The sequence below is a fragment of the Blennius ocellaris genome (assembly GCF_963422515.1).
Source record: "Blennius ocellaris genome assembly, chromosome: 13".
NCBI classification, from domain to species: domain Eukaryota; kingdom Metazoa; phylum Chordata; class Actinopteri; order Blenniiformes; family Blenniidae; genus Blennius; species Blennius ocellaris.
In genome coordinates, this window is record NC_137662.1 from 15,473,803 (window position 1) to 15,499,116 (window position 25,314).

The 25,314-nt window shown below is 40.2% G+C and overlaps 3 protein-coding genes across 9 annotated transcripts in view; 2 read left to right on the plus strand and 1 right to left on the minus strand.

The window, feature by feature from the left end:
* LOC308138141 (A-type potassium channel modulatory protein KCNIP2-like) overlaps positions 1–11,505 on the plus strand; it is a gene marked incomplete at both ends in the record, with an annotated part of 93,280 nt that extends 81,775 nt beyond the window's left edge. For 2 of the 6 annotated variants that reach the window (XM_080507125.1, XM_080507124.1), the window contains 8 exons: positions 8,109–8,211; positions 9,020–9,140; positions 9,327–9,396; positions 9,802–9,872; positions 10,060–10,167; positions 10,784–10,888; positions 11,019–11,081; positions 11,458–11,505. In XM_080507125.1, the coding sequence (XP_080363251.1) occupies positions 8,109–8,211; positions 9,020–9,140; positions 9,327–9,396; positions 9,802–9,872; positions 10,060–10,167; positions 10,784–10,888; positions 11,019–11,081; positions 11,458–11,505 (689 nt within the window). Of the gene's footprint in view, positions 1–4,724; positions 4,849–8,108; positions 8,212–9,015; positions 9,141–9,326; positions 9,397–9,801; positions 9,873–10,059; positions 10,168–10,783; positions 10,889–11,018; positions 11,082–11,457 lie in introns of those variants that run through there. The other 4 variants (XM_080507128.1, XM_080507127.1, XM_080507123.1 and 1 more) reach the window with 3 other exon arrangements.
* A 2,066-nt stretch (positions 11,506–13,571) lies between these two features.
* cox15 (cytochrome c oxidase assembly homolog 15 (yeast)) lies at positions 13,572–18,054 on the minus strand. Of its 2 annotated transcripts, none has more exons than XM_080507923.1 (9): positions 17,913–18,054; positions 16,610–16,800; positions 16,396–16,518; positions 15,996–16,182; positions 15,745–15,912; positions 15,526–15,607; positions 14,629–14,783; positions 14,411–14,524; positions 13,572–14,308 (listed from the first exon to the last, which is right to left on the minus strand). In XM_080507923.1, the coding sequence occupies exons 1-9, from the start codon at positions 17,985–17,987 to the stop codon at positions 14,177–14,179; spliced, it is 1,227 nt and encodes a 408-aa protein (XP_080364049.1). In that variant the 5' UTR covers positions 17,988–18,054; the 3' UTR covers positions 13,572–14,176. The 2 variants fall into 2 exon arrangements, with proteins under 2 accessions (XP_080364049.1, XP_080364048.1); XM_080507922.1 differs by having other exon boundaries at positions 16,610–16,803.
* Positions 18,055–18,509: 455 nt separating this feature from the next.
* Positions 18,510–23,036, plus strand: cutc (cutC copper transporter homolog (E. coli); the record flags this gene model as incomplete). The annotated part of the gene is made up of 8 exons (XM_080507519.1): positions 18,510–18,579; positions 19,278–19,337; positions 19,444–19,653; positions 21,334–21,369; positions 21,532–21,665; positions 21,778–21,805; positions 21,903–22,008; positions 22,142–23,036. 8 exons carry the CDS (start codon positions 18,510–18,512, stop codon positions 22,251–22,253), a joined length of 756 nt encoding a protein of 251 aa, XP_080363645.1. The 3' UTR covers positions 22,254–23,036.
* Positions 23,037–25,314: the final 2,278 nt, after the last annotated feature.

Consider the following 25,314-nt stretch of genomic DNA (forward strand, 5'->3'; position numbering starts at 1 on the left):
GCAGGCAAATTAATTTTTATAAGATCAGAGTGCCTCCTGGGACGTATTTCAGCTGTCACTTCCTCGTGTGAATGAGCCATAAACAGTTTAGGCTAAAATAAGCTCCCATTGTTCATCTGCATTTTTTTGTCCTGATAGACCCGTCTGACCTGACAGGACCTTTTGAGGTGATTAGTACACCAAAGACTGGTGAGAAATCATGATGATCTTGGCTTGAAGTGGCTTTGTCAGCTCACTGCTGGTCTGCTAATTATATCACGCAGACTCTGAGTAAATGAAGCACTGATCTCCCTTTTTAGCAAAATGCAGGTAGCACAGAGCTCGTAGCACAGAGGCAGCTGTCATGGGTAGTGCTTGATGGTAAATTTGTTGGTTACCGACTCTTCATACCCAGAGAAGCACCGCTTTGTTGACGATGAGGAAGTTAGTTGGTCAAGAGATGTGGAGATGTCCATTGAAAAAAGACAAATGTGGACAAATGAGCTCAGTGGTTTCCAAACTTTTACTTGAGGTACCCTTTTTTTTCTTTTCTTTCTTTTTTTTTTTTTAACTTACTCTTCAAATTTCTAGCTTTGTGTTTTTTGCGAAATATATACTGGTACATTGTGAAAAGGTCGACACTCATTAAACATGTTTGCAAAATTTGAAAAAACCTTGAACTTTTTAATAAAAGAAAATATCTGATGTCACTGTGACATGTAAAAAAAAAATCAAACCCTATCCCTTATATGTGCATTCAGAATTACCACATGAGATTAATGTTTGTGTTTCATTGGGCAAAAATGCTTGAAGATGTGATCCCATGTCTGCCACAGTGTTTCTGTTCAGACTGATGTGAGCATGACTTACAAAATAGTTTTCAATATCATCTTTACTGTATGGATTTGACACTAATGCTACTCCACTAACAAAGTAACACCAAATAATTATGGTTTTATTTGTAATTTATAAAATTTTCAAGGTCCCTCTGATGGGGCTTTTGTTGGACGCCCCTGTTCAAAACGACCTCTGAAATAAATAACACTCTTTTCACTCTGTCATTCAGATGCAGAGTGAAACTGAGCAAACAAACTATGGAGCGGCCGGTCAGGGGGCATTTGTTTTTGTTTTTTTTGTTTTTTTAACATTGTCCAAGGCCAGATCCACAAACACAAGCTCTAAACCCTTGGGTGTTAAACATTAACAACTAAGACTTGCAAAACCGCAAAGCTGGGAAACCAAATATTGAGTGAGCTGTAAAAGCCAGAGATAAAAACAGGTAAGAACACCACCGATTTCAGCTGTCAGCCCCAGCACACACTTGCTGGTGAAGAATGCTTTCATGAGCTTTAAAATCCTATTAACTGTAGCGCAAGTTCCAAAATGAGCACCCTCACTTACTGATGAGCAGAATATTGTGTCTATTTGAGTGAGAGTCACGTTGGAACCACAGCTCTCCTCTGCTGGCTATCATTGATCACATAGTGACAGTCAAGGTGCCGTTAGACATTAAATCTAGATGTAAGTCATGTTATGAGCTCGGCTCTACTGCTCCATTGTAGACAGGGTCAATTGTCCATTAGTCAAGGGTTTTTCTGAAAGGGGGTGTGGGTGAGTCTGAGGTCAGAAAGTTGTTTTGTTCTTTAACTCTTGATGCTCTCTTAACAAATGTTTTGTTTTCAGTTGCATATCATGTTCTGACTTGTTGTAATAAGAGTTCTATTGTTGCAATCAGAAACAGAAGCCTGTACTGCTGTTTTTAGAGAAACCATAGTGTCTCGACATTATTTGAATTGTCAGTTGTCACACTGGGGTTACAGCCAGTGCCGTACTACAGTAAAGTACGTTTTATGTTGCCATTATTAGAAGCAGACACAACAGTACCAAGATCAGAGGACACTGCCTGGAAATCAAAGATTTATGAAAGACGACAAGTTAAAGGGTGGATCCACCCCACCCTGTTGTCTGCAACAAATTGATCTTACATTTCACTTTTAGTTTAAGGCAAATGTCTTCATACTTTATGAAACTGTAAATGACAGTTGGTGAGATAAGCTTTGCTCTCTCACACTTTCATCCTGGATGTGACTTTTACTCACTCAATCTGTTTCCGAGTTTATTGGCCTAAATGTGTCACCATGTTTAGGAACTGATGTGGCACACTGTTCCTGAATCTATATATTAAGAAATATAAGGCTTTGTTAGTTTTTACTAATCAAATAGACATGTAATTGAATGGCATATTCTTAGGAGTCATCTAAACTCCTCTCCTTTTCTATCTAGTGGTGTTAAATCACAGTGATCCTCTGGCCCAGTTTCTGACTTTGAACGTGAACTCAATAGAAAAGGAGTTGCATTGTCTGTTGTCATGTTGCGTAGCAAAGTGCACGAGTCTGTTTCTGATGGAGTGCAGGTCATTAGGTCTCACAAGGCAGCTCCAAGGTGTGTCAGCAGCTACGCTACGGCTCTCGGTCTCATTTTGACTCTGAGATTCATTCATCACACGACAGACAGATCAAGACCTCTGGAAACCTCTGTGTCTCCAACTGCTTCGCTTTTGCCTTCCTCTCCATCTTCTGGTTCCTTTCTGTCTGGCAGTGACCCAACGTCTCCACAAGCACCGGCCACGGGGAAGAAGCACACATACATACAGTATATGGTGCAATACCTTGGGAACAAATGTCAAAATCTGAATAATAATCCACAGGGTCCTCATCTAACAATCTTGAAGATTTTTATTTGTTTTTTTTCAAACATTCATTGACAGGAAATGGGACATATTTTAAGGAGAGGATGAAGGAAAAGGAATATTTTAATTTCAAGTGGTGTCATTCTTTTTTTCTTAACTATTGGCAGAAGAGCAGCAATAAAAAACTTGAATGGCAGTCACTCTGAGTGATTCATAAAAATGCATCCAATACTTTGACCTCTTTTGACGTTTAATTCTAGTAAGTCATTTATCGTATGGATTCACAATCATGTAACCAGACTTGTGATTGGCAGTCAACATCTGACCATTCAGGTGGGGAAGAAAAAGGCCTCAGCACTAAAGAGAGAAACTTGAGTTACACTCAGATATGTATAGTTAAAAATAAGTATGATTTGTCCATATTGTTCATTTTAGCTGAATTTATTGCTGTATACCAAACCAATCACTTACTCTCAGTTGCTGCAGTTTGTCTATGCTCCTGATATTCACATATATATCCAGCGTCAGACATTCCCAGTCCTTAAACATTATGTTAAGGCCATGACTGCTGAAAAGTACATCTCTCGTGTGGGAGCTCACTTTGTTTTTCTTGGGTTTAAAAGCTTATTTTAATTTATTACAATCACTTTTTTTTATGACACTCATTTTTAGGGGTCAGCTGAATGTAACCCCCAGTACATAATTTTTTATTTTAAGTGGATAAAGAAATCAATGACAATGTGGATTGGTCACATCACAGACAATACTGGATCTGGTAATAGTAATAAAGTCTGCATTGAGCCCAGTACTGATCCAGCATGTGGTGCTGGGTCTTCTCTAGTGTAGCTAAATCTCACCTTTTAGCTGTCTCAAAGGATTGGATATTGTTTGTAATTAATGAAATGCCTCCAGCATTTTACAAAAATGTCCAAACTCATCATCAGATACATCATCCTGTTATTTTTTTTTTCAGTTCAAATTCTTCAGAGATTGTGTGTCTGAACAAAAATATCAAATGTGCCAGATGTGGCAGCCATGTATTACATCCCAACTGAAATATTTACCCACTGCCCTGAATTACATATGCAGTTCATCTTATAGCCAGATTTCACCTCCAGGCCGTGTGTTTGGGTCTGCACGTGTGTTGATGTTACACTCATGGGAGATTGCCACATCTGTGAGTATGTCCACAGTCGCTGCTGGGTCAGATGCTTCACTTCTCTGCCGTCACTGTTTCCCTCCTCCCTTTCTCTGCTCCTTCTTCTCAGAATTTCTGCCATGTATTTCTCGCCTGCGAATTGTTAGTGATTTACTATTTGTCTTTGGGTTTGATCTTCCTGGTTGCCTTTTCTGTCTTTGTCCCACGCATCCTTTCATTTGACCCTCCCTCATTTCCTCATTCTTTCTCCCAGTGCATCTCCTTCGTCTGCCTTTTATACATATCCCTCTCTCTATTTGCCTACTTAACATACAAGGAGCACTCCTCATGCTTTCCCCTGTTTCCATTTCTCATTCCCCTCCTCTTCCCTCCCTTCACTCAGTCCCATCACTGACCCAATTAAGCATGGGGAGGGACACAGCAGTAGAGAGTGACGGAGGTAAGGCGAGAATGAGAGAGCGAGGACAGAGAGTGGAGAGAGTTTGAGGGGGCTGGAGGGAGTCAGAAAACAATCGCCACCAAACTGCCAGCACACACAGTGGATCGTCTGAACTTCACCTGGAACTTAAACAACCTTTGACGGCCCCAAAGGAGATGGGGGCGGCATAGCCAGTCGACATTCCTGCTGCCACACACTCTTGAAGAAGAAACGAGGAGAATATCAATCCACCTTCAGAGAGACAAAAGCGGGTGGGAGCTGTGGAGAGTTGGGATGGCTGAGCATCGGCACGTAGAGGGAGACTGAGAGGAGAGAGTAAAGGAACAAAAAAAGAAGCCACTGTGCATCCCTGGCTGGAAACTGGGGGTGGGGTGTGGGGGGGGTGGGGTGGGGTGTGGACGTGGTTGCCCGAAGGCAAACCAAGGATTATTTTTTTTGGACCGAGGAAGGGTTAAAAGATGTATCTGTTCTTCCGAGAGACATGGGAGGTGGAGGGGTTACAGACTGTGGGCATCCTCCTGGTGGTCTGCAGCTCCCTGAAACTGATGCACTTTCTGGGGCTTATCGACCTTTCCATGGAAGGTAAGGGAAACGGCAAGACGGCACGAGAGGGAGGCACCAAGTGAAGTCAAAATGAAAAATGCGAAGAGAAGACAGTACGATGAAAACACAGCTGACAATGTGCGTGCGTGCGTGCAATGGCATTGCTTTATTCTTTTTCCAAACTGATTTTGTAAATTGTTGTTATTTTACTTGCCATATGAGGTGTTTGACTCCACTGTAGAGGAAAGTTGAAACAAGGACATGCTTTATAGACTCTGTGTGTGTGTGTGTGTGTGTGTGTGTGTGTGTGTGTGTGTGTGTGTGTGTGTGTGTGTGTGTGTGTGTGTGTGTGTGTGTGTGTGTGTGTGTGTGTGTGTGTGTGTGTGTGTGTGTGTGTGTGTGTGTGTGTGTGTGTGTGTGTGTGTGTGTGTGTGTGTGTGTGTGTGTGTGTGTGTGTGTGTGTGTGTGTGTGTGTGTGTGTGTGTGTGTGTGTGTGTGTGTGTGTGCGCGTGCGTGCGTGTGTGCGTGCGCATCCAGGCATATTTCAGTTTGTATGAAACGAATGAAGTTAATGAAGCTGTGCATCTGTGCCTTTTTCAGTTCCATCTGAAAACAGAGTGTGGCCCAAACACATGGGGAAAATAGTAAATCAAAAACAATTTCAGCTAATATTTGAATAAAATGATGACCACCAGTAACACAAATACTGAGAATTCATCACAATACTTTACTCTGTTCAGGAGCCATACTGTAAATGCGAGGCAATGATGTCATTTATTGAACAATGTACAGTGCGTAAAAGGAAAGCATAATGTAGAATGAATGAAGAAGACCAACAAGTTGCCCCCTGAGCAACACGTCTTCACTACAGTGCCACCAGGATAACCTGAGACCCCACAACCGCAACTGAAAAATAGTCTGAATACTAGTGAGATTTATAGCAGGGGAATTGTTGTTGGTTTTTTTTTGGTCTTTTGTGAATCTCCCAACTCCAAAACAAGCGTGACCGAAATTAGCATAAGCAAAGTCAGGCAGGAGAAGCAGAAGGCGACAGCAGGTAATGGCCCAGGACTCATTAACAAACTCAGACATGGAGAGAACTGATTGAATCAGATGGTTGCATCTAAATTCAGATTTCACACTAATATTTGTATGAATGCGTTTTTTCATGTCGTGGGGCATAAATTCTCATCACGGGTAATCAGTGTTGCACCTGCTCAGCTGTTTTAATATTTCCAAACTAGAACTGAAAGTGTTGGTGGTGTTGACCTCGGTTAAAGGATTACATGGTTTCACTGTGATTGAAGAAAACGTCAGCTCTGATGTGTTTTTGAAACAAACTTGTTTTTAAAGTTGCTTGATATTACAAAAGAGGTGTTTCCATCAAGCTTTATATAGTTTTTTTTCTTTCTTTCTTTCTTTTTTTTTTTCCATTAATGAGTAATGCTCTGTCATTCTCGCCTCGGGGAAACTATTGAACTTTAACTACACAATGATGGCAGGGCATGTTGAAAGTGATTGTTATAATGCTGCACTGATTGTTATAATGCTGAAGAACCCAGGTGGAAAGCACAGGTTGTTTTTATTCACCTGACTACTTGGGCATAAGTGAATTAATGTCTGGTCTTTTTTTGGTCTGTGTTGTCGGTGCCACTCAAATAATACAATTTTAACTCCAAAGATTTGAGAGGGGAAAAAAAAAAGATCACAAGATTTTTTTTTTTTTTCCCAGGAGCTCGAGGAGCTGTTTATTTTCAACAAAAGCTCTTTGAACAACAGCATTGTGTTTTTATTAGAGACAACATCAGTATCCAGCACTGAAGTACCGGTACCTTTTTTGTAATTTTATTTCTGTATTCAATTGTGTAATGGATTGATCATGTCATTCCCAGCTCGACACATAGACTGATACAAACATGCATAGATCCACAGATGTGCTGATGCATATTCAGGTTAATCCTTCTGTGATCAAATATGTTTATTCCAAGAGAGGCTTGGCCACGAAAGCTGAAGCACATTTACTCAGACATCACAACAAGGAAGAAGTTTCAACACCAGCAAAGGACGAAAATAAAGAAAAAGAAACAGAAGAGATGGAGAGAGGGCTGTGAGACAGCATCGGAGGAAAAGGTGTCTCAGACCTAAAACAGGCACATCTAATTATTGACAGGTTCCACCAGATTCTGCTTTCATGCTTCCTCATAAGTATTTCAGGCTCAGTCCTCATGCACGACACAGGAACTAAGATTTCATGGCTTCTTTTTGTTTTGCTTTTTTAAACCACTTTCTGTCTAGGCTAGTAGAACAAGTTGCAATGTTGGCTGCGACTTTATTTATCAAGAACAAACAAGTTCACAGATGTGACGCATCGCTTTACTGTAAATTAAACCAATGGATACCATAGCTGATGAAACAGTTGCCTTTCAAGGTGGATTTAGTAGGTCAGGGTCATAAAATTTTGTTCTAGATGCACATAGATGCTATTTGCTGTAGTTACTACACAGGAAGTCTCTTGGCTCTTACTTTTGAAATGCTTGATTATGTTTTTGCTTTTGTTTTCTGGACAGATGCCATCTAATTGCGCCAAAAGATAAGATTACTTACCCACATACAGACCACAGGGAAATAGGGGTCTATTCAAGGCAGCTGGATGGATGAATCTGTTATTATTTGGACATTGTGCTGGCTCTGTTCTGGTTGAGAATGAGGGTAGATGCAGAGGTCGGAGGGGACCAGAACGTTCTCTGAGCAGAGAGACAACAGGCGCTGTGAGGTGAGAGAGTGGAGCTCCTGTGTTCATGGCCTTCATCAGACTGCTGGGGTCCTCCTAAAAGGGGTTATGGGACTGTTTCCATGGAAACTCGGAGTCAGGTACTGGGATAATGTGTTTCGGTATCATTCTGTGAAACATGAAGTTTGCTTGTTTGTTTGAAGGTGAACTGGCACCATGTAGGCCTGATGAACTCTGGTTGGGATAATTTTTTTCTATTTAATGCCCTCTGATGTGATCTCCAGAGCACTCTTACTGTGACGTGGTGACATGACAAACAATCTGATTGGGGTCAAGCTACAGTATGCTGCTGCTGCTGTTGTGGTAAAAAGTCCCCTATTTATGCGGGACTCGTGGTCTCCCTTTGCTAAGCCGAGCGAGCAGGCATTTGCCACTTTGTCTAAAACGGCATGAATCGGTCTGTTGTGACATCTGCTCTTTGCATGTCGTGGGCATGTGTGTCTGAAAACAAAGTAAATCACAGATTTGTGTGTGTATCTAACATTTGTACTATGGTTGGCGATTGCAGGGAACCCTTCCACCAACCAAACCAAAAAAACCATAAAGCAGCGATTCCTCAAGCTGCTGCCGTGCTGCAACCCTACGACTCCCCCCTCAATCAGTCAAAGCAAGTGCTTCTTCTCTTTCTATACATCCCTACTGTCTTCTCCAAGCACCTCTCAGGGGCTGAGGGATTTTGGACCATTTCTGGTGTGGATGCTGTCATGTGGACACAAAACCAGACACATAAATATAGCTGCTTGCCTGCAGACTCCACAAAGTCTGCAGCCTTCTGTATTGCAGCTAATAGGTCAGACCTGGTTTTGTATTTTATGATCGTAACTCTGCGTCGTACCCCCGGGCGGTGAAATACGTACGTGTGTACGTGCGTACGTGCAAGGTTGTGGAGGTCTACAGGGATATCTTTTGGTGACTACCTTCTTGTTCATATATATATATATATATATATTTTTTTTTTTTTTTTTACACAGATGGTTTGTCCCTACGTTGGCAAGTGATTATATTTGAGTTTTTTTTTTTTATCCTGTTTATTTCAAACTTTGCATTACACAATTTAGTAGTTATACAAACGCAGAGATGGGTGATGCTGATATACTCTGCTTCAGCATTTTTCCCTTCCAATCAGTCCACCTGATTGGCTCGTATGATTTGAAATGATGTAAATAAACTGGAAAAAGCGGTCTGAACAAAACATTTTCTACATGATATTAGTGCAAAGTTTCACACACATGCTCAATGCATTTATTAAGCCATATTTAGGGTGGTGCTCAAATGCATCAAACAATCTTCTGCATAGCTGCGAGAAATTTTATCTAATTACTGGTGTCTAAGATAATAAAAGGTATCGGTCAGGTCCCCCTATGATTAGGATTGTATTATGACAGTGGTTGCTAACTTACATTTTCTGCCCACAGACAGCGTGGAAGATGACTTTGAGTTATCCACCGTGTGCCATCGCCCCGAAAGCATGGACAAGCTGCAGGAACAGACTAAGTTCACCAAGAAGGAGCTGCAAGTCCTCTACAGGGGCTTCAAAAATGTAGGTCTGGCAGAAGACGATGCACAGATGCAGACTGTGCATGAAAATAATCAACCCAAGACATCTTGTTGGGGATCTTAAAAGCTGTTTCAGTTTTGTTGGTGCTGATGTGACCACACAGCCTGGTGTTTTTCCTTTGCTGGAGGGGAATTAATGAGCTTTCTCAACCCGCTTTTTATGTCCCAGGAGTGTCCAAGCGGTGTGGTGAATGAGGAGAACTTTAAGAACATCTACTCCCAGTTCTTTCCTCAGGGAGGTGAGTTCTCCGTCCTCAAAACCTGAAGAAGTCCAACTGAGTTAATACTTATGTTTACATAATTAAAAAATATATATATCTTCATCTCTTAATATATATTCAAAGGAAATGTGAAGCAGATATTGATTTGGTAAGGGCACACAGCATTTTATCATCACAATGAAATGAATTTAATTAACTCATTATAAATCTGCTCTGCTGAACTACACTGCAGTGGAGATGGGCAAAGCTCTTTTTCATTTCATGATATTTAGGTTGATGAAATGTTAACCACTCGCCCACAGTTGTATTTGAAATTATATTTTTATCTACGCTATATTTAGATTGCTGCTAATCCTAGCTGTTCAAAGGCTTCTCTTCATGTTTTGAGGGCACACAGGTGACTGTAAATCTCTACTTTTGCAGATTCAAGTATGTATGCACATTTTCTGTTTGAAGCCTTCGACACTAATAAGAACGGCTCGGTTAGTTTCGAGGTAAGCTGTGTTCTTGTGTTTTATCAGCTCTTTGTGATGAAGTGATGAAAGCAGATATGAGCCACCAATGCTGTAGCCACATAAACACCGAATGGAAAGTGATAAAGATTTGATTTCATTTACTGGCTTCATTTAAGAAATGTCAAAACACTGCAAAGTATCGTCACCCTTGCTCTTCTTATCTCAGGACTTTGTATTCGGCCTGTCGATCATCCTGAGAGGGACCATTAATGACCGGCTAAACTGGGCATTCAACCTTTATGACCTGAACAAGGACGGCTGCATCACTAAAGAGGTAACACAACCTGGACACAGCTGAGCTGGTGTTTGTCTGAAAATATCAGTTTCTCCTTCATATCACAGTATTTTAAAATTGTGGAAGCTTTTTTTTTTTTTCCCCTTTTAGCTTTTCCACTTTGTTAACCATACCCTGTGGTACATATATACTTATATAACACTCATATGGCGATGTCTTAGTGCAGCTGAGGTCTCAGATTGCTTCTCTGGCATAAACTGCCATGATGTTTCTGGGGGTTTTTATCTGTCTTTTCCTACTCTTTATGAGCAGGTTGTCATCAGACTTATGGAGAAAATTGTTTCTCACCCCACTCATCTTTAATAGGACTGGAGGTTCACTCACTTTTTGTCCCCATTAGGACAAAAGCATATCTCATCTTGTATACTTCAGTTCTTGTAGCTGTTTGAGTCAGTAATTAAAATACCAAAATACAAGTTTGTGCCATATTAATTGGTCATTTTCATTCAGACAAAGCAAAGACATTAGGAATGAACTTCACACCCACCCTCAATATCGGTGAGATGTATTTAAAGTCTATCAGTGACAGGGCTGGGATTTTTCAGCTTCTTTGACCTACATACTATTTTTTTCCCTTTTTCCCTGAACTGAACAGGAGATGCTAGACATCATGAAGTCCATCTATGACATGATGGGAAAGTACACATACCCCACTATGCAGGACGACACCCCAAGGGAACACGTGGAGAGCTTCTTTCAGGTCAAACCCTGCAGTCTTTTCTTTTTTCTCACCTCAAACTGAAGGGCTGTTTAAAAACACACGCAATAATATGTAGCGACATGTGAGAAACAAATAAATTAAAACTCTGGCTGCTGTGTTTCTCTTTCAGAAAATGGACAGGAATAAAGACGGGGTGGTCACCATAGAGGAGTTTATCGAATCATGCAAAAAGGTAGGAGGGAACAGTAGATTTTGAATGATCCTAAAGGATTACTCAAACATTTTTCATTATTACCACATTACACATGTTGCTAAAATAAGGATTGTGGTACAACTATCAAAAGATGTTTAGTAACTCAGCAGAAAATCTCTGCACCAGGCCATAATGACAAATCATCATTCTTTATATGTTTGTATGATACTGTGTTTATTGAGAAGCTTTGGATATGATGCTGGGTGCATTCTTAAACCTTTTTATGAAGCACAGATAACTCCAGCAATGTGCTAAATGGTGGCTAAACACCATAATTGTTCCCAGTGTATGAATTATTTGGGTTACACCAGAACAAAAGTGTATCTTCTTAACCAAACATTTTGTCTCTGTCAAGGACGAGAACATCATGCAGTCCATGCAGCTGTTTGACAACGTCATCTAAAAATCTGAACCTGTGAGGACACTGGCACCCAGGAGGGAACTGTGTGTGAAAGAGGAAATCCAGATTGAGCGTGAGCGAAATAGTATGTGTGTGTGTATGTGTATGTGAGCGTGTGGTCATTTTCTGAGTTGCAAGCTTGTCTATCCTGAGAGCTGTGAATTCGGAGGGAAACAGAGAGGCCCCTCAGCCTCCTCCTGGACCCCCAGTGGCATTTCTCCAAGCAACAATGGAGCTTCCCTGACTCCCATCCTCATCATGCAGAACCTTAGTTTTATTCCAGAGATGCAGACAAAGGCGAGCAGTAGGCTCCCGGCCACCGGCACAATCAGCACGCCCCACCTGTTTTAATTTTGGATTTACTGCTCTTACCGATGGGGGGACTATCACAGCTTCTGACGGCTGGACTCAGAAAGGAAGAAGTGGCTCCATCTAAGGTTCCCTTTCCCTCCTCTTCACCGCGATGGCTTTGATTTAGATTTGTGAATCTGATATTGCCTCAGTGTGTGTGTGTAACACCTCCCCGAAGCCGTTTTGACAGTGCTGCTATTACCCCAGCTATAAAAATAGAAATGAATCTGCGGCCACCTGGCGGACGAGAGAGAGAAAGACACTTCACGAGGGACTACTCAATAAATAAGATCCATGAGCGCCCGTTTTGACAGATGGATCGAAGGAACTGATTTTCAATATCGCATGATGTCACTAATATTTAAATATGTATTTACAGAGATACTCCAAAGTCTGCTCGTTTGTCTGCTGTCCCTAGTCATTCACAGGTGCCTCACCCTTTGTGTGCGTGTGTGTGCATGTGTAACAGAAAGCGATGTCATCCATCTTACCGATGTAAGACCCCAGTGGGACACCGCCATCCTCCATCCAAGGGATTCTGGTAGAATAACTCCTGGCCTTCCAAACTATTACAGTCCTCGAGATAGTTGTCTATTGACTGTTGTACATTTTTCTAGCATTCCCAGTGATGTGATATTAGGCAGTACAACATGGTAATTGCACTTTAGTTGATGAGCTGTTATCGATCATCTCAGCTTCTCTCAACACAAGACTGTCATACCACCGTGGTACTTGTCCATCAATATACAATCAGTGGGGAATTTATTAGATTGCAGATTGTACTTGTGAACTTCTTGTGATCGGAAACGTCCTATGGTTGTAGCAGGAAAAAAAAAAAATCCCATCTCAAATCCCTCGTCATTAAATTAGGTTAATTCAGTTTCAAAGAGGCATATAATGTTTGTGTGTATCTTTAATGAGAAACATGGTTTATTTGGAGTTTTATTTTATTATTATTTATATGTTCCCCTTCACAACTCTACACCCAATTCTTCCTCTCCCTCTCTCTGTAACACCAAAGAGAAGAAGTTACCTAAAGAGACTCCATGTTAGGATATCGAGCCCACTTGTGGGTGAAGAGAGAGGGGGAAACTATTAACAGAGTTGGAAACAGGGCAATCAGAGATAAATGATGTAGGCTGACTATGCTTTACCTGCACAGTCCAGATAAAGAGCTCATTTTAGGTTGCAAACCCACAAATATTTTTTTTTTTATATAACTTACAACCACCTATGAATTTGATTCTTCTCACAATGGAGGGGCTCTGGGAGTCCCAGGCTGTAACCCAATCAGCTTCAGTGTCTTTGACTAACATGAAATAGCAATAATGTTCTCGACTATGAATCCTTCACCCATTCATCCACTCAGAGCACAGTATAGGGTTGCACTAAGGCCCTGGTGAAAATATGCACTTCCAATTTGAAATTTGCTTTGTTTCAAGGAATTTCTTTTCTTTTCTTTATATTTTTTTTTGTGGGATGAAAAGTGATTTAGCTCTGATTGTTCCTGCCAATAGTTTTTAACTTCACAAATAAAACCCGTCTATACCCGCATGTACTGTGTCTAGAAAACGGAAACCTACTAACTTGTTGTGCAGACTGTCTAGTAAGCTAGCCTCAACTGGTTGCATTGAATATTCCAAATGTGTATATTTTGTACAGAGACAATAAAAATCACAGTTACTATGCAAAATGGATCCGTGTGTGACTGTACATAATTATATTTATTGAAATAAGACAACTCTGAGCAGGAATGAAGTACAAAGGTACTTCATATATTTAACCTTTCAGTCCATCAGCATGTCAACAACAGTTCATAACTTAAATATACACAATTTTACATATAATCCCAGTAGCCTAATCTGATTCTATTAAAAGGCAGTTTGTACATAAACAAGGCATTGATGTTTTTATTCAAAACATCGGCGTGATTAAGATAAACCTGCAATATTGCAGCTGCCTGCAAACTCGGTAAACCCGTCAGTTGTAATGTTGTGACTCAAAGCTCATTTTCAAATGTCTTTCTTAAACTCCTCGCATAGTAAAGGAACTCATATAATCTCCAAATGTGTCAATCGGTCCTGAGCGACAAGAACAAATGTTTTGAAATCAGAATAAAATAATTTGTTAGCTTGTGAGGATTATTCTGTGACACCCTGTGACAAACACTGCAGCACCAACGTACTTGTCCAGTCTTAAATAAAGACCATTCCTCAGATTCCCCCCCCATGTTCTCTGAATGCCTCGTTCAAAATGACTGACTCTTGTTAGCTTGCCGTGTGGCTACTCAGGATTGCATTTGTCCATAAGCCAGAGCTGGCGTTTACTTGGGCAGTTTGCGGAGCTCTGCAAGAACCCAAATGGCCAGTGTGAGAAGAGCAACAGAGCCAGACTGGTGAGTAGCTGCGAGCGGAGTGGGGACATACAATAACAGGGTGCTGATTCCAAGGGCAACCTGAGGAGAAAAATAAACAAAAAAAACCCCACTTAATTACACTGAAAGGAAGCCGATCTGTTTATATACATACTCCAGTGTCTGATCTGTCTGGGAGGCTACCTGTGTGTAGGCCATTGCTGCCAGGAGACTGATGGCAATCTTTGCCCTCCGAGGTAGCACCATCCTCCGTGAGAACATATAAAGTCCTGTGATCGCAGTCAGTGAACTGATCGCCTGGGGGGGGGGGGGGGGGGGGGATAGAAAAACCGCTCATTACTGTTATACTTTCATTAAAATATTACCACCAGCTTTAGGTAGGTTTATGAATGTTAACGTACCAGAATTCTGTGATCAAACTGTACAGTCGTGGGGTTTTCAAAAAAGTTCTTGAGGGAGGGAGAGAAAGCCAGCAGGTCATCTGGAATCCATCTTTCTCCCATCTTAGGGAAGGAGTTGTAAACAAGCCCTGCATCCAAACCAGCAACGAAAGCACCTATGGAAAAAAAAAAAAAAAAAAAAACATTTGCAAGTTATACTGCAGTAACTGCGAACCACGTGATTTTCCTTTTGCACAGCAGGGGGCAGCAGTGTTTTTACCAGCTGAGACCTCAGAATACAACCACATTCACGAAGACCACATTCACATCATCTTTACATCACATTTTGTGGTGATGTATTATTATCAGGATTGTGATTGTCTATCATGGCTTCGTGTTCCACTGCTCCCTACAGGTATGGGATGCTCATAGTTGATCTAAACCAGGTGTATATGCAGGTCTGTGTCAATGAAGATTTGATTTTTTTTTTTAACCTGGAGGAGTAAATATCCATTTTTGTGGAAAAACCAGGTAACTGTTTACATTTGCCTAATGCAGGGCTTACTGAAATCCATGCCATGAGGGCCAATGCCCTGCAAGTTTTGATTTCTCACAGCTTAATCACGCATAAATCCAATGTTGATGTCATAATCAAGCTTGTAAAAAATAAATAAATAAATGAACATTACAATAACGAGCCCCTTATTGCATTCAGGTGTGTTGCAACTGGGAGAGACCTGAAACATGCAGGATACCAGCCCTCAAGGCCCGGGACTGGGTACCCCTACTCTAAAGCATTTAATATTGAACATTTTCAACTGGCATCTGTTTGTAACCCCAAAGCGGATTCATACAAAAAGCCTGTGAATGCTTTGATAATCCGTTTGCAACATCACATTTCAAAACTTTAAAAGGTACCTGAAAGAGCCGTGAGGAAGACGAGGGCCCCAGTACCCTTTGCAAACCGCCTGAGCTGCAAGAGTTGTTTGGTTTCTGCAAGCTGTGAAAGTGGTATCATAGAATTTTTTAGGAAAAACATGAATGTTTTATCACGCAGATGAAGAACTTAAAATAAATGATTTTATGCTTTTGTAATATGGTTATTTTTGTTTCTTCAGGCACGACATGCCTTTGTACCTTATGGGCTGGCCGCAACAAAGTGAGCCCAGTCCAGAGACTTGCACAGTAGAGCAGCAGTGCAGAGCCAAGGTGAGCGCTCAGACGATACTGGCTGACCCGAGGGATGTCATAAGACTCGGGCTTCTCCTCCAGCCCACTCTTCACCATGTACCACCCCAGAAGGCCCTGACGGACACAAAATGACACACATGCTTTAAGAATGTAGTGACAATATGTCAATGGCCTTTTTTTTTTTTTTATTAACTTACCTGGAAGAAAACGAATCCGCAGAGTCCCAACACTTTTCCCTTCATGGAGCGAGAGAAGTATCCTTTCCTCCAGAAGTACATGGTGGGGAGGATGTAGGCCAGTCCAACCAGCCGGCCCCACATACGATGTCCCCACTCCATGTAGAAAATGAACTTAAACTCTGAGAGAGTCATGTCATGGTTCATTCTGTTGAGAACAAAAATAACTGATAATTAATCTGTGATTTATTATTTTGTCTTTTTTACAGAATGCAAATACATACAAACTTAAGTGTAATCAGATAGTCAGTCAATTTAAAATGACAAACATTCAACTTTAAGTTGCAATCAGTAGAAGAAGGTTCCTTTAAAACTGTGAAATATTGTTATTTGAACATGAACACAAAGCATAGGTCCTTACATTTTAAATTCTGGGAACTGCTGGTACTTTGAAAATTCAGCTTCCCACTCTGCTTGTGACTGCGGTGGCTTCATCTCTCTCACTAGATGCCAGTCAACCATGGAAAGGCCCGATTCTGTCAGCCTTATTGGAAGAAAAGGAAAAGATACACTAACTCATCATCAAAATGGCTTTGTTTTATTTACAAACAAAATGTGTTTTATGTCATTTGTACCTTGTGACGCCGCCCAGGACAACAGCTCCAACCACAAGCCCACTGCATCCAAGCAACCAGCGACCCAATATGCGATTTGTTGCCGCATTGGGGACAGTCGCAGCCGAAGGAGCAGATGTCGCTCCAGCCTCCACTGTGACGGTGCTTTGGCCCCTCTTTACTAGCCATTGTCGGAGATGTGGACCCTGCTGCTGCTGTGAAAAATAGAGCAGAGAGAGAGGCAATGAAATGGCACAGTATGATACAGGCACTGAAACTGACACAATTACTAACATCTACAATTTCCTGACTTGTTACACCGATATGAGTAAGGAAGTGTTAAATCATCAGCATAGCATTGTGATGTAACATGAGGATTCTGATCTGTGGCCGATTGGTTGGCTGTGTAGAATTGTTGGTTCTGCAAACAACTCTAAAATACTCATCTAAACTATATCAAAAGTGTTTAGTAGTATTAGTAATAGTTAATTCAGCCAACCAAATACAAAATGCAGCAACAGAAAATGCAACAATAAAAAGAAAAAACAAACAGAGGAAGACTGAAGGGCTTTAGGCTGAAGTATAACTTATAGTGCCTAACCCTGTACATAATAAACAAAGCTTCTGCAACTGGTGTGACAGAAACCAAAAAACAATAACCGCTTCTGATTCATGAAAAGTTATGAGGAACTTGAGACAAACAGTGAAAATGCTGCATTTTCAACTTTTGAGATTTTAAGAGAACATGCATGCTCTTGAAAAAAAGGCATGTTTTTTTCCACAGTACCATAATCTCACCCAACGTTGTGTTCTGCGGAAAACAAAACTGAGATCTACATTTTGTGCATTTTGACTACTAAATGAACTTCACAAATCTAAAAGTGCGTTGGAAAGATGTTGAAGGTTTATCATCATCAACAACACGTTTACTGCATCTGAGTGCATGAATCAAAACAGTCTGAATTGGCAGATTAAAGCCTTCTTTGCTATATGATCAGAAAACATTTCATATTGAGTATATTTTAATTAATGACTGTTAGATTTAGAGATTACAAAACCCACCACATTAAGAGGACGGGGACATTGTAAAGCGGCTGTCAACTGATGATATGCCTGGACTTGACTGCCTCTGTGTCCAACCATAACAAACAACCCAACCAAACATTAATAACGACACGACTGCTGAACAGAAACAGTTGTAGCTGGGTTATTATGTATTCTCCATATCGTGTTATGGCTTTAATTACAGCTCTCACTGAGTGACCTCCTCCATGCTTATCTAACCTGTTAGCCAACATTAGCAGCCGGAGCTAACTGTACTCACGCTGCGGTGTTGAAAACTCCTTCCCACGCCTCTGCAGCCGCACAAAACTGTTGTCCGCAATGACGAGAGCAACATCTTTGTGTCCCGGAGACGACTCGTCCAGGTGGTCCCGCAGTGTTGTTATAAAAGCCTGTTGGTTACGAGCCGCTTCACCGGAAGAGATTCAACTTTGACCTCCTGACGTCACAGAGCACGCCTTTCCTTATTTTTTGTTACCTATTCTTTGATTCAACAATGAAATAAATACCCAAAAGCAATAACTAAATTATCTTGAAGAGTATCAATTTTTGGTCATTTAGAAACTAAAAGGTTTGAACCTTTGTGTCGTTGGCGCACGCTTTGCTCTATGGCGTATCCAGCATGGGCGGGCACAGTTCACGGTTACCATAATAATAGACGCACCAACTCCACCGCCCGCCTCGGCGTCAGCAGTAGTTAAATTCAACAGTCCGGAAAGCGATGAGCCACGTGACTCGCTGCAGGAGCTCGTAGTACTGTCCTGTACTAGTATCTGAGTTCCATATATGCATAGAATTGAACAGTGGTCTGTCGTAGAGTTTATTCTTTGCAGCTTAATTTTTCATTGAGACTGTCACTATGGCAGAAAGCGTTTTGATGGAAGTGTGCGTTGACTCCGTGGAGTCTGCTGTCAATGCTGAACGTGGAGGTTGGTGAGAGTGGAGTTAGTGACTGTTTTACATACATCCATCCACACATACATACATACATACATACATACATACATACATACATACATACATACATACATACATACATACTCTGTTTATAGGTTTTTAGAACATAATAAGTGCTTTTTGAAGGCGAAGTCAGTTGTTGGTGTCTGTCAACAACTTCAGTTCTTCTCACAGTACTGTGTTTATCCATGAACTCCAGTCTGACACGAATTAGTGAGCAGTCTTGTTTTCCTATATAAAAGCTGCAGGTTACAGAAGAGGTGGGAAAAAAGTCACATATTAGACTTGATCTACATTTACAGAAGTTGTTGATTTATTATAGTGTTAAGTTTCACTGCAGAGCTTTTGTCTTAATACAATGCAGATACACTATCAGCAATTAACCTTCTTACATCTTGTCCTCGAAAATCTTCGTGCAGCTTTTCTCAAGTCCTGATTTTTATTTTCACTTATCTCATAGATTATTTAACCCTTTAAGTGCGGTGTTGTAATCAAGGGGTCAATGTTTTTTATGTAAAATACCCAAGCGACAACTTTTTAGTTTTATATTTGCAGGATGCGGATGATTAATTTAGAATTTGAGTCATGTTTTTAATCAACATCAGTTAGGTTCATTCTAGCCACTGACTCTAATCACTACATCCTTGGTGTGTCTTGTTTCTCCTAACAGGTGCATGTCGTCTTGAGCTTTGTTCAAGTCTTCTGGAAGGAGGACTCACTCCCAGTCTTGGTGAGCACTTCTGTCCAATAACTCTTACCGAAGCTCTTGGTCTTAAGCTGAGACCTGGCATGCAATACTTCATCAACTACCATCATTAATTTTTTTCTTCCTGCAGGCCTTCTACAGATAGTGAAACTGTATGTCAAGATTCCAGTTTATGTGATGATTCGACCTCGTGGGGGAGACTTTCTGTACTCGGATCAGGAAGTGGAGGTGATGAGGAAGGACATTGAGTTGATGAAAGGCCAAGGAGCAGATGGATTGGTGCTGGGAGCCCTCACAGAGGATGGACGGGTGGACACAGAGCTCTGCATGGAGTTATTGGGTATTGTTGGTTTCTCTATTACATGTATTTAAAAAAAACAACAACACATTTAGAATCAAAATACGTTGTAACCACTCCAAACAAAGTCTTCAGTTTCTCAGATGCAGCTCTTATAATTCATTATGACCCGAGTCAGTATTTATTCTGAGGAACGTTGTGTGTCTGTTGTATGTAGAAGAATATTGATGAACATACGCGAGCTCAAAAACAATAACACTCTTGGCTATTAAATGGATCCCACAGCTGTCTGGCATTTCAGCATTAATTTATGCATGCATGTGTCAGATTTAATTATGAGTTGCCATTTAGATTTGTGTGAAACAATCCATCGACAGAAGGGAGAGGTATAGTCCAACTAATTGGAGGCTAAGAAACTTTATTTTACTTCCCTACAACAGTTGAGTATATAAACACAATAAGTAGGTGCAACTATGGACCAACAGCAGCTTCACTGATGAGAGTGAGGAGTGTAAATCCTGGACAAAGATTATTGTCTTGGGGGAAGAAAACAAGTCATCTTTTTACTGCACAGTGGGAATGCAATCTTCTCCAGGAACTGGGCCAAGTGGTTTCCATGCCAACAGTCATTACAACATTTCTTCGTCAGAAAACATTGAACACAAGATAGAAACTCCTGATGAGTGTCAAAAACAGAAAAAGGTGGCGTGTAGTTCAATAAAAAAAGTCCAAAGTTGAAGCAAAGTTGGGCACAAAAACAAACAAACTAAAAAAAACAAAGAAACACACACACACAACTCAGATTATCTATTTGAATACCCTCCTCCTTCCTCACAGTAATCATCTGTATATCCTCGCACTGCATTCAACAACCTTTTTACTGGCCTTCCTCTTCTCTCTCTGCAATCTTCAGATTATGATGGTAGCATCTCTCTTGCCTATTTGTCCAAACGATCTCAGTCTCATTTCCCACCACACTGTCACTCCAGTATATTCATTCTCAATGCCGCCCATTCTGCTCACTCCCAGTGGGAACTCAACACTCGTAACTCTGCTACCTCCAATTGTATCGTCTTCTTTCCCAATCAGCTGAACTTGGACACTTACATCTATCACACATCCCTCCCGACATTTATCACCATCTAGTTTACCCTGTAGCCTTTTTCGTCATTGCTGACCTCACAGGTTTACACTCACAACAAAATCCAGGCGTTCATATAATCCAGTGTCGAAAGGAAGCCATCCACACTAAAGTGTATGTTGGACTTTTAGAGATTAAATTCCTTCCACATATCTTATATTTTATACGGAGGAACATTCTATAATATCATAATCTTAAATGTTGCATTATTTGAAATGTTTTAAGCAAACTACACTCAGGAAAGCCCCCAGAGTGCCAATCAGGTCAACATTGTAAAAATGTTGTGAAATACCTTCATATACATTTTGATGTGCAGATAATGAAGTTAGATATGTAGACATCTCCCAACAAAGCTCAATATCATAAAATATATTAACCTGCATATTAGTATATTAACCCTACTATGCACATATCCACCCAAGTACAGGCTTTTTATCTTCACATGTATGTATGCGACATACATATAGAGGGTATAATAATCTTCAGATCTCATTCCAGAATAGCACCAATAGCATTGAATAAAAGACTCTTCAGGATGTCCAGCTTCTTTGACACTTTCATTTTTCTTTCTCGCTCATCAGCGGTTGCTCGTCCTTTGCCTGTCACCTTCCACAGAGGTGAGTTTTTTCCCCCCCTGTAAATCCTTTGAAAGTCTTCATTTCTTTCCAATATTCTCAATGGACTGAAAATCATTGAGCGGGTTTTCATCATTGCCTATATATATAGTGAATAGAACAGTTTGAGCCCATGTAATGAAGCAGATATTGATCTTACTGCAGCCTTTGACATGGTTCAGGACCCTGCATCTGCTCTGGAGGCTCTGGTCACATTGGGGTTTCAGCGCGTGTTGACAAGCGGCTGTGACAGCTCAGCTCTGGAGGGACTTCCTCTCATTAAAAGGCTCATTGATCAAGTAGGTATTCACTAACGGCTTATGTCCATGTTTACATTCAGACATATTAATGTGATTTGACTTGACTTGTGCAGTTTGGTCAATCGCACTATTCTTATTACCCGCTCAACAGGCTAAAGGGAGAATTGCTATAATGCCAGGTCAGTGCCTTTAAAGCCTATTCCTCCTCGTTGCTTTATTTATTCAGTGTCTGCTTCATTTGTTCACTCACTCACCTACCTACCAATGTGTTTACAGGAGGAGGTATCACAGACCGAAACTTGCAGAGAATAATCGAGGGGTCAGGAGCTCAAGAGTTTCACTGTTCAGCCCGCTCCAGTAAGGACTCCGCAATGAAGTTCAGGTTTGTGTTCAACCTTATTATTATTCTTAACCTATGATTTGTCAGGGTCTTTGCTTTGGGCAAACTTTGGGTTTTTGCATGGAGATGAAACAACAAGAAATTTAAAACCACCTCATATTATTTCCATGTGCAGGAACACCTGTGTGACGATGGGAGCTGCTTTCTCAGCACCTGAGTACGGCCTCAAGGTGGCAGATGTGAGCAAAGTCCGCACTCTTAATGCAATAGCCAGAAACACCTTCTGAACCCATGCTTGATAATCCTGACGCCTCATAAGAAATCACTAGATTGATGGGTGGTCAGTTGTGTTTCTACATGTCAGAATCTTTTTTTTACCAAACTTTCAGATCAATAATGTTTTTGATGTTGGACCTCAGGGACAGATCAGTCTGTCAAAGTATCACAAAGAGCTGGAGAATGTGAATAATTTACATGTCCTTTTGTGCAGAGCGAGAAAGCCTTTCACCAGTGTCTGTGAAGAAAGCTGTTGGCTTTTGTAAAAGAGTAAAATGTAGTCAATGTGGACAAAGATCTGTAAATGTATTCCTGCTTTTATATGTGTAATTCTGATTATCAACTCAGGGTAAAGTGAAAAAACAACAACATTCAGACTGAAAAGGCATTCGAAGGCTGAATGAATGAATGACCAGTTTCTCATTATGAAACTACAACTTGAGCTTATGAAGGTAATTGAAAATATAAACTATACTTTTTTATCTAAAATGGATGCGACAATGTCAGACAGTAAAATCTTAACAATATAATGGTGAGAACAGACCTCACAGTTTGGTTCACACATTCACTATTTTCTGTTTTTCTTAATAATAAAGCTCTGCTCATTTGAAAATTTTTTGGCAACATTTATTGACAGTGGGGAATTTGATACAAATTATGCCCTTCTGTAATTGATTGTCTTGCCAATGACAACATGGTTTGATACTTTTTGCTCACACTCAAAACGATGTTGGGACTTTTCATCAGTGCACATTGTTTTATTGTTATTTTGTCAGACTACTCCCAATCTTTAAATGTGTATTTTTATTACTTTGCTTCAAATAATAAATCATACTGGAGATTTTGCCTCAGATGTTTTATTTTAGTTGGTTATGAGATATACGAGGGTGTTATTTCAACAAAGGACAAAATCAGAATAGGTAGAAACAGTTCTCCATATTAAAGACGCTATAGTAAAGTGACTTCATCTTGTGAGAAAATGCATCAGGTGGTAATGAAGTCACAGCTCAATGGACTTTGGTGTCATGAAGTAAAGCTGATCACATGACAGTGGCTGTGCCTCTGGTATGGGAGATAATAAGTTAGTCAATCACAACTGTTTCATGCAGTGTCACTATATTATGTCGCAATATTGTGATGATGATGGTTTGAAATATAATGGGTAAAAAAAAAGTTTGCAGCCGCAGTATCTTGTCAGGAAATAAATGAAGCCTCAGATGAGCCGATGGGAAAACTCAGGAAAACACAAATGTTGACTTGTGAAACCCTGACAACTTGAGCTGAGTCACAATACAATTATGTCAATAAAATACAGCTTGAAAGACATTCTGCTCAACTTTCATAACACATTTTATTTATTTACCTCCGCCAAGGAGGTTATATATAACAAGATGTTTCCAATCCTAATGAGCGGATCTTCTTAGAAATTGGTCCACAGGTGAATTTTGATCAAAGAAGGAACCCATTAAATTTAGGTGCTGATCAAAAATAATTGTTATAATAGAACATTTTCATTGAGCAATATATTGTTGTATCTTGTGTTCTTTCAAATTATGAAACAAAGTCATGTGTTCACCAAACTAAATAAATGAATAGAGGCAGTTTATCTGGATGTGGATTATATTTTAGTAATTTCCCTGCATCCATGTTTACCCTTGGCAGAAGTCAGAAATGTGTGATTGCTCTTGTTGTGTGATGTCCACACCTTATATTTATCACATGACCATAGTTTTGGGAATCAACACATTTCTGTGACCTCACTGTTTCTTTTTTACAGGAACTGATTAGTAATATTGAGATATTAATACAGTGACAACAGCTTGTTGAAATTTAAATGAAGAAATGTCTGTCACAAGCTGACAGTCGCCTCACACATTATCCAAAGCTGTTGTCTAGATTTCACTGAACTCCAACAAATTGGCACCTCATTATTCCTGGACTAATTCAGTACTTTGTCTGCAGCGTAAAAGAGATATCTGTGTAAGTGGCATCACAATTATAATGCAGTAATATAGTAGCTGTGTTGCTACTTATTTTCACTGTTAATAGTTTGTAAGTTTGAATCTTTCATGAGCTGTAAACATTAATTCACTATTTAACATTTTCTTCCCTTGTCACTGATGTAACTTCTGACTGACCCACATGCCGCTGACAAGTCAGCTGACGTGACCCAGCTACACCAAAACAATGATTCTGCAGTTTAATAATCACTTTGCTAAGTAATTACTTACTATATTCAGTGAAGGAGTTCAATATTTTTCAGTACAACAATGTGGAACTATATAGTCAACATGCTGCTCGATGGTGAAAGCAAAATTAATTATTTCTGCATCAAAGAAGACAAGCTTCTGTCAGTATTTAAATTAGAGACAGCTGTATGCTTATTTGAATAGCAGCCATTGTATCTATGATTCCTTGGGGAATTGTCCATATAAAACTTGCTTCATTTCAAGCCTGTAATTTCAGTTCATTTGATGTCTATTTTTTATTTTTTTATCATTTTCAGCCCTCCCTCATCTCATCATTACATTTTTATTGTATCACAGTCTGGCTGACTCAATACTAGTAGTCATCGGTCGTGCTCACTATCAATGCGAGATTAATAATCATCTATCAAGAAACCACAGGTATACTAGTCAGATGATTGCAGTATTAGTTAATCATGCATTCATTCCCATCACATGGTACACAACTACCCTTGAAACTTTACATGCAGGGCAATTGGATTGTGACCATGTTGTGTTATCAAGCATTTAATGATTAACCACCAAACGGTCTGAGCAATCTGTTTTGAGATCATCACCTTCAGCAGATGACTTTTCACACACCTTGCTCACACTAACAAAGGTTGGGTTTTTAAAAATATATAACTCACTCGGCTAATCTGCCTTTGTCATGCTGATGTGTTCGTTTTGCATTATTGTTGATTTCCATCCATCAATCGATCACATAAACATTGATTGTATCTCACTTTTTTTAGTTTATTTTTTTCTTTATGTATATATACACATATATACATTCTATGTATACACACACACACACACACACGGACGCAAAAAGGATGAACAGGTC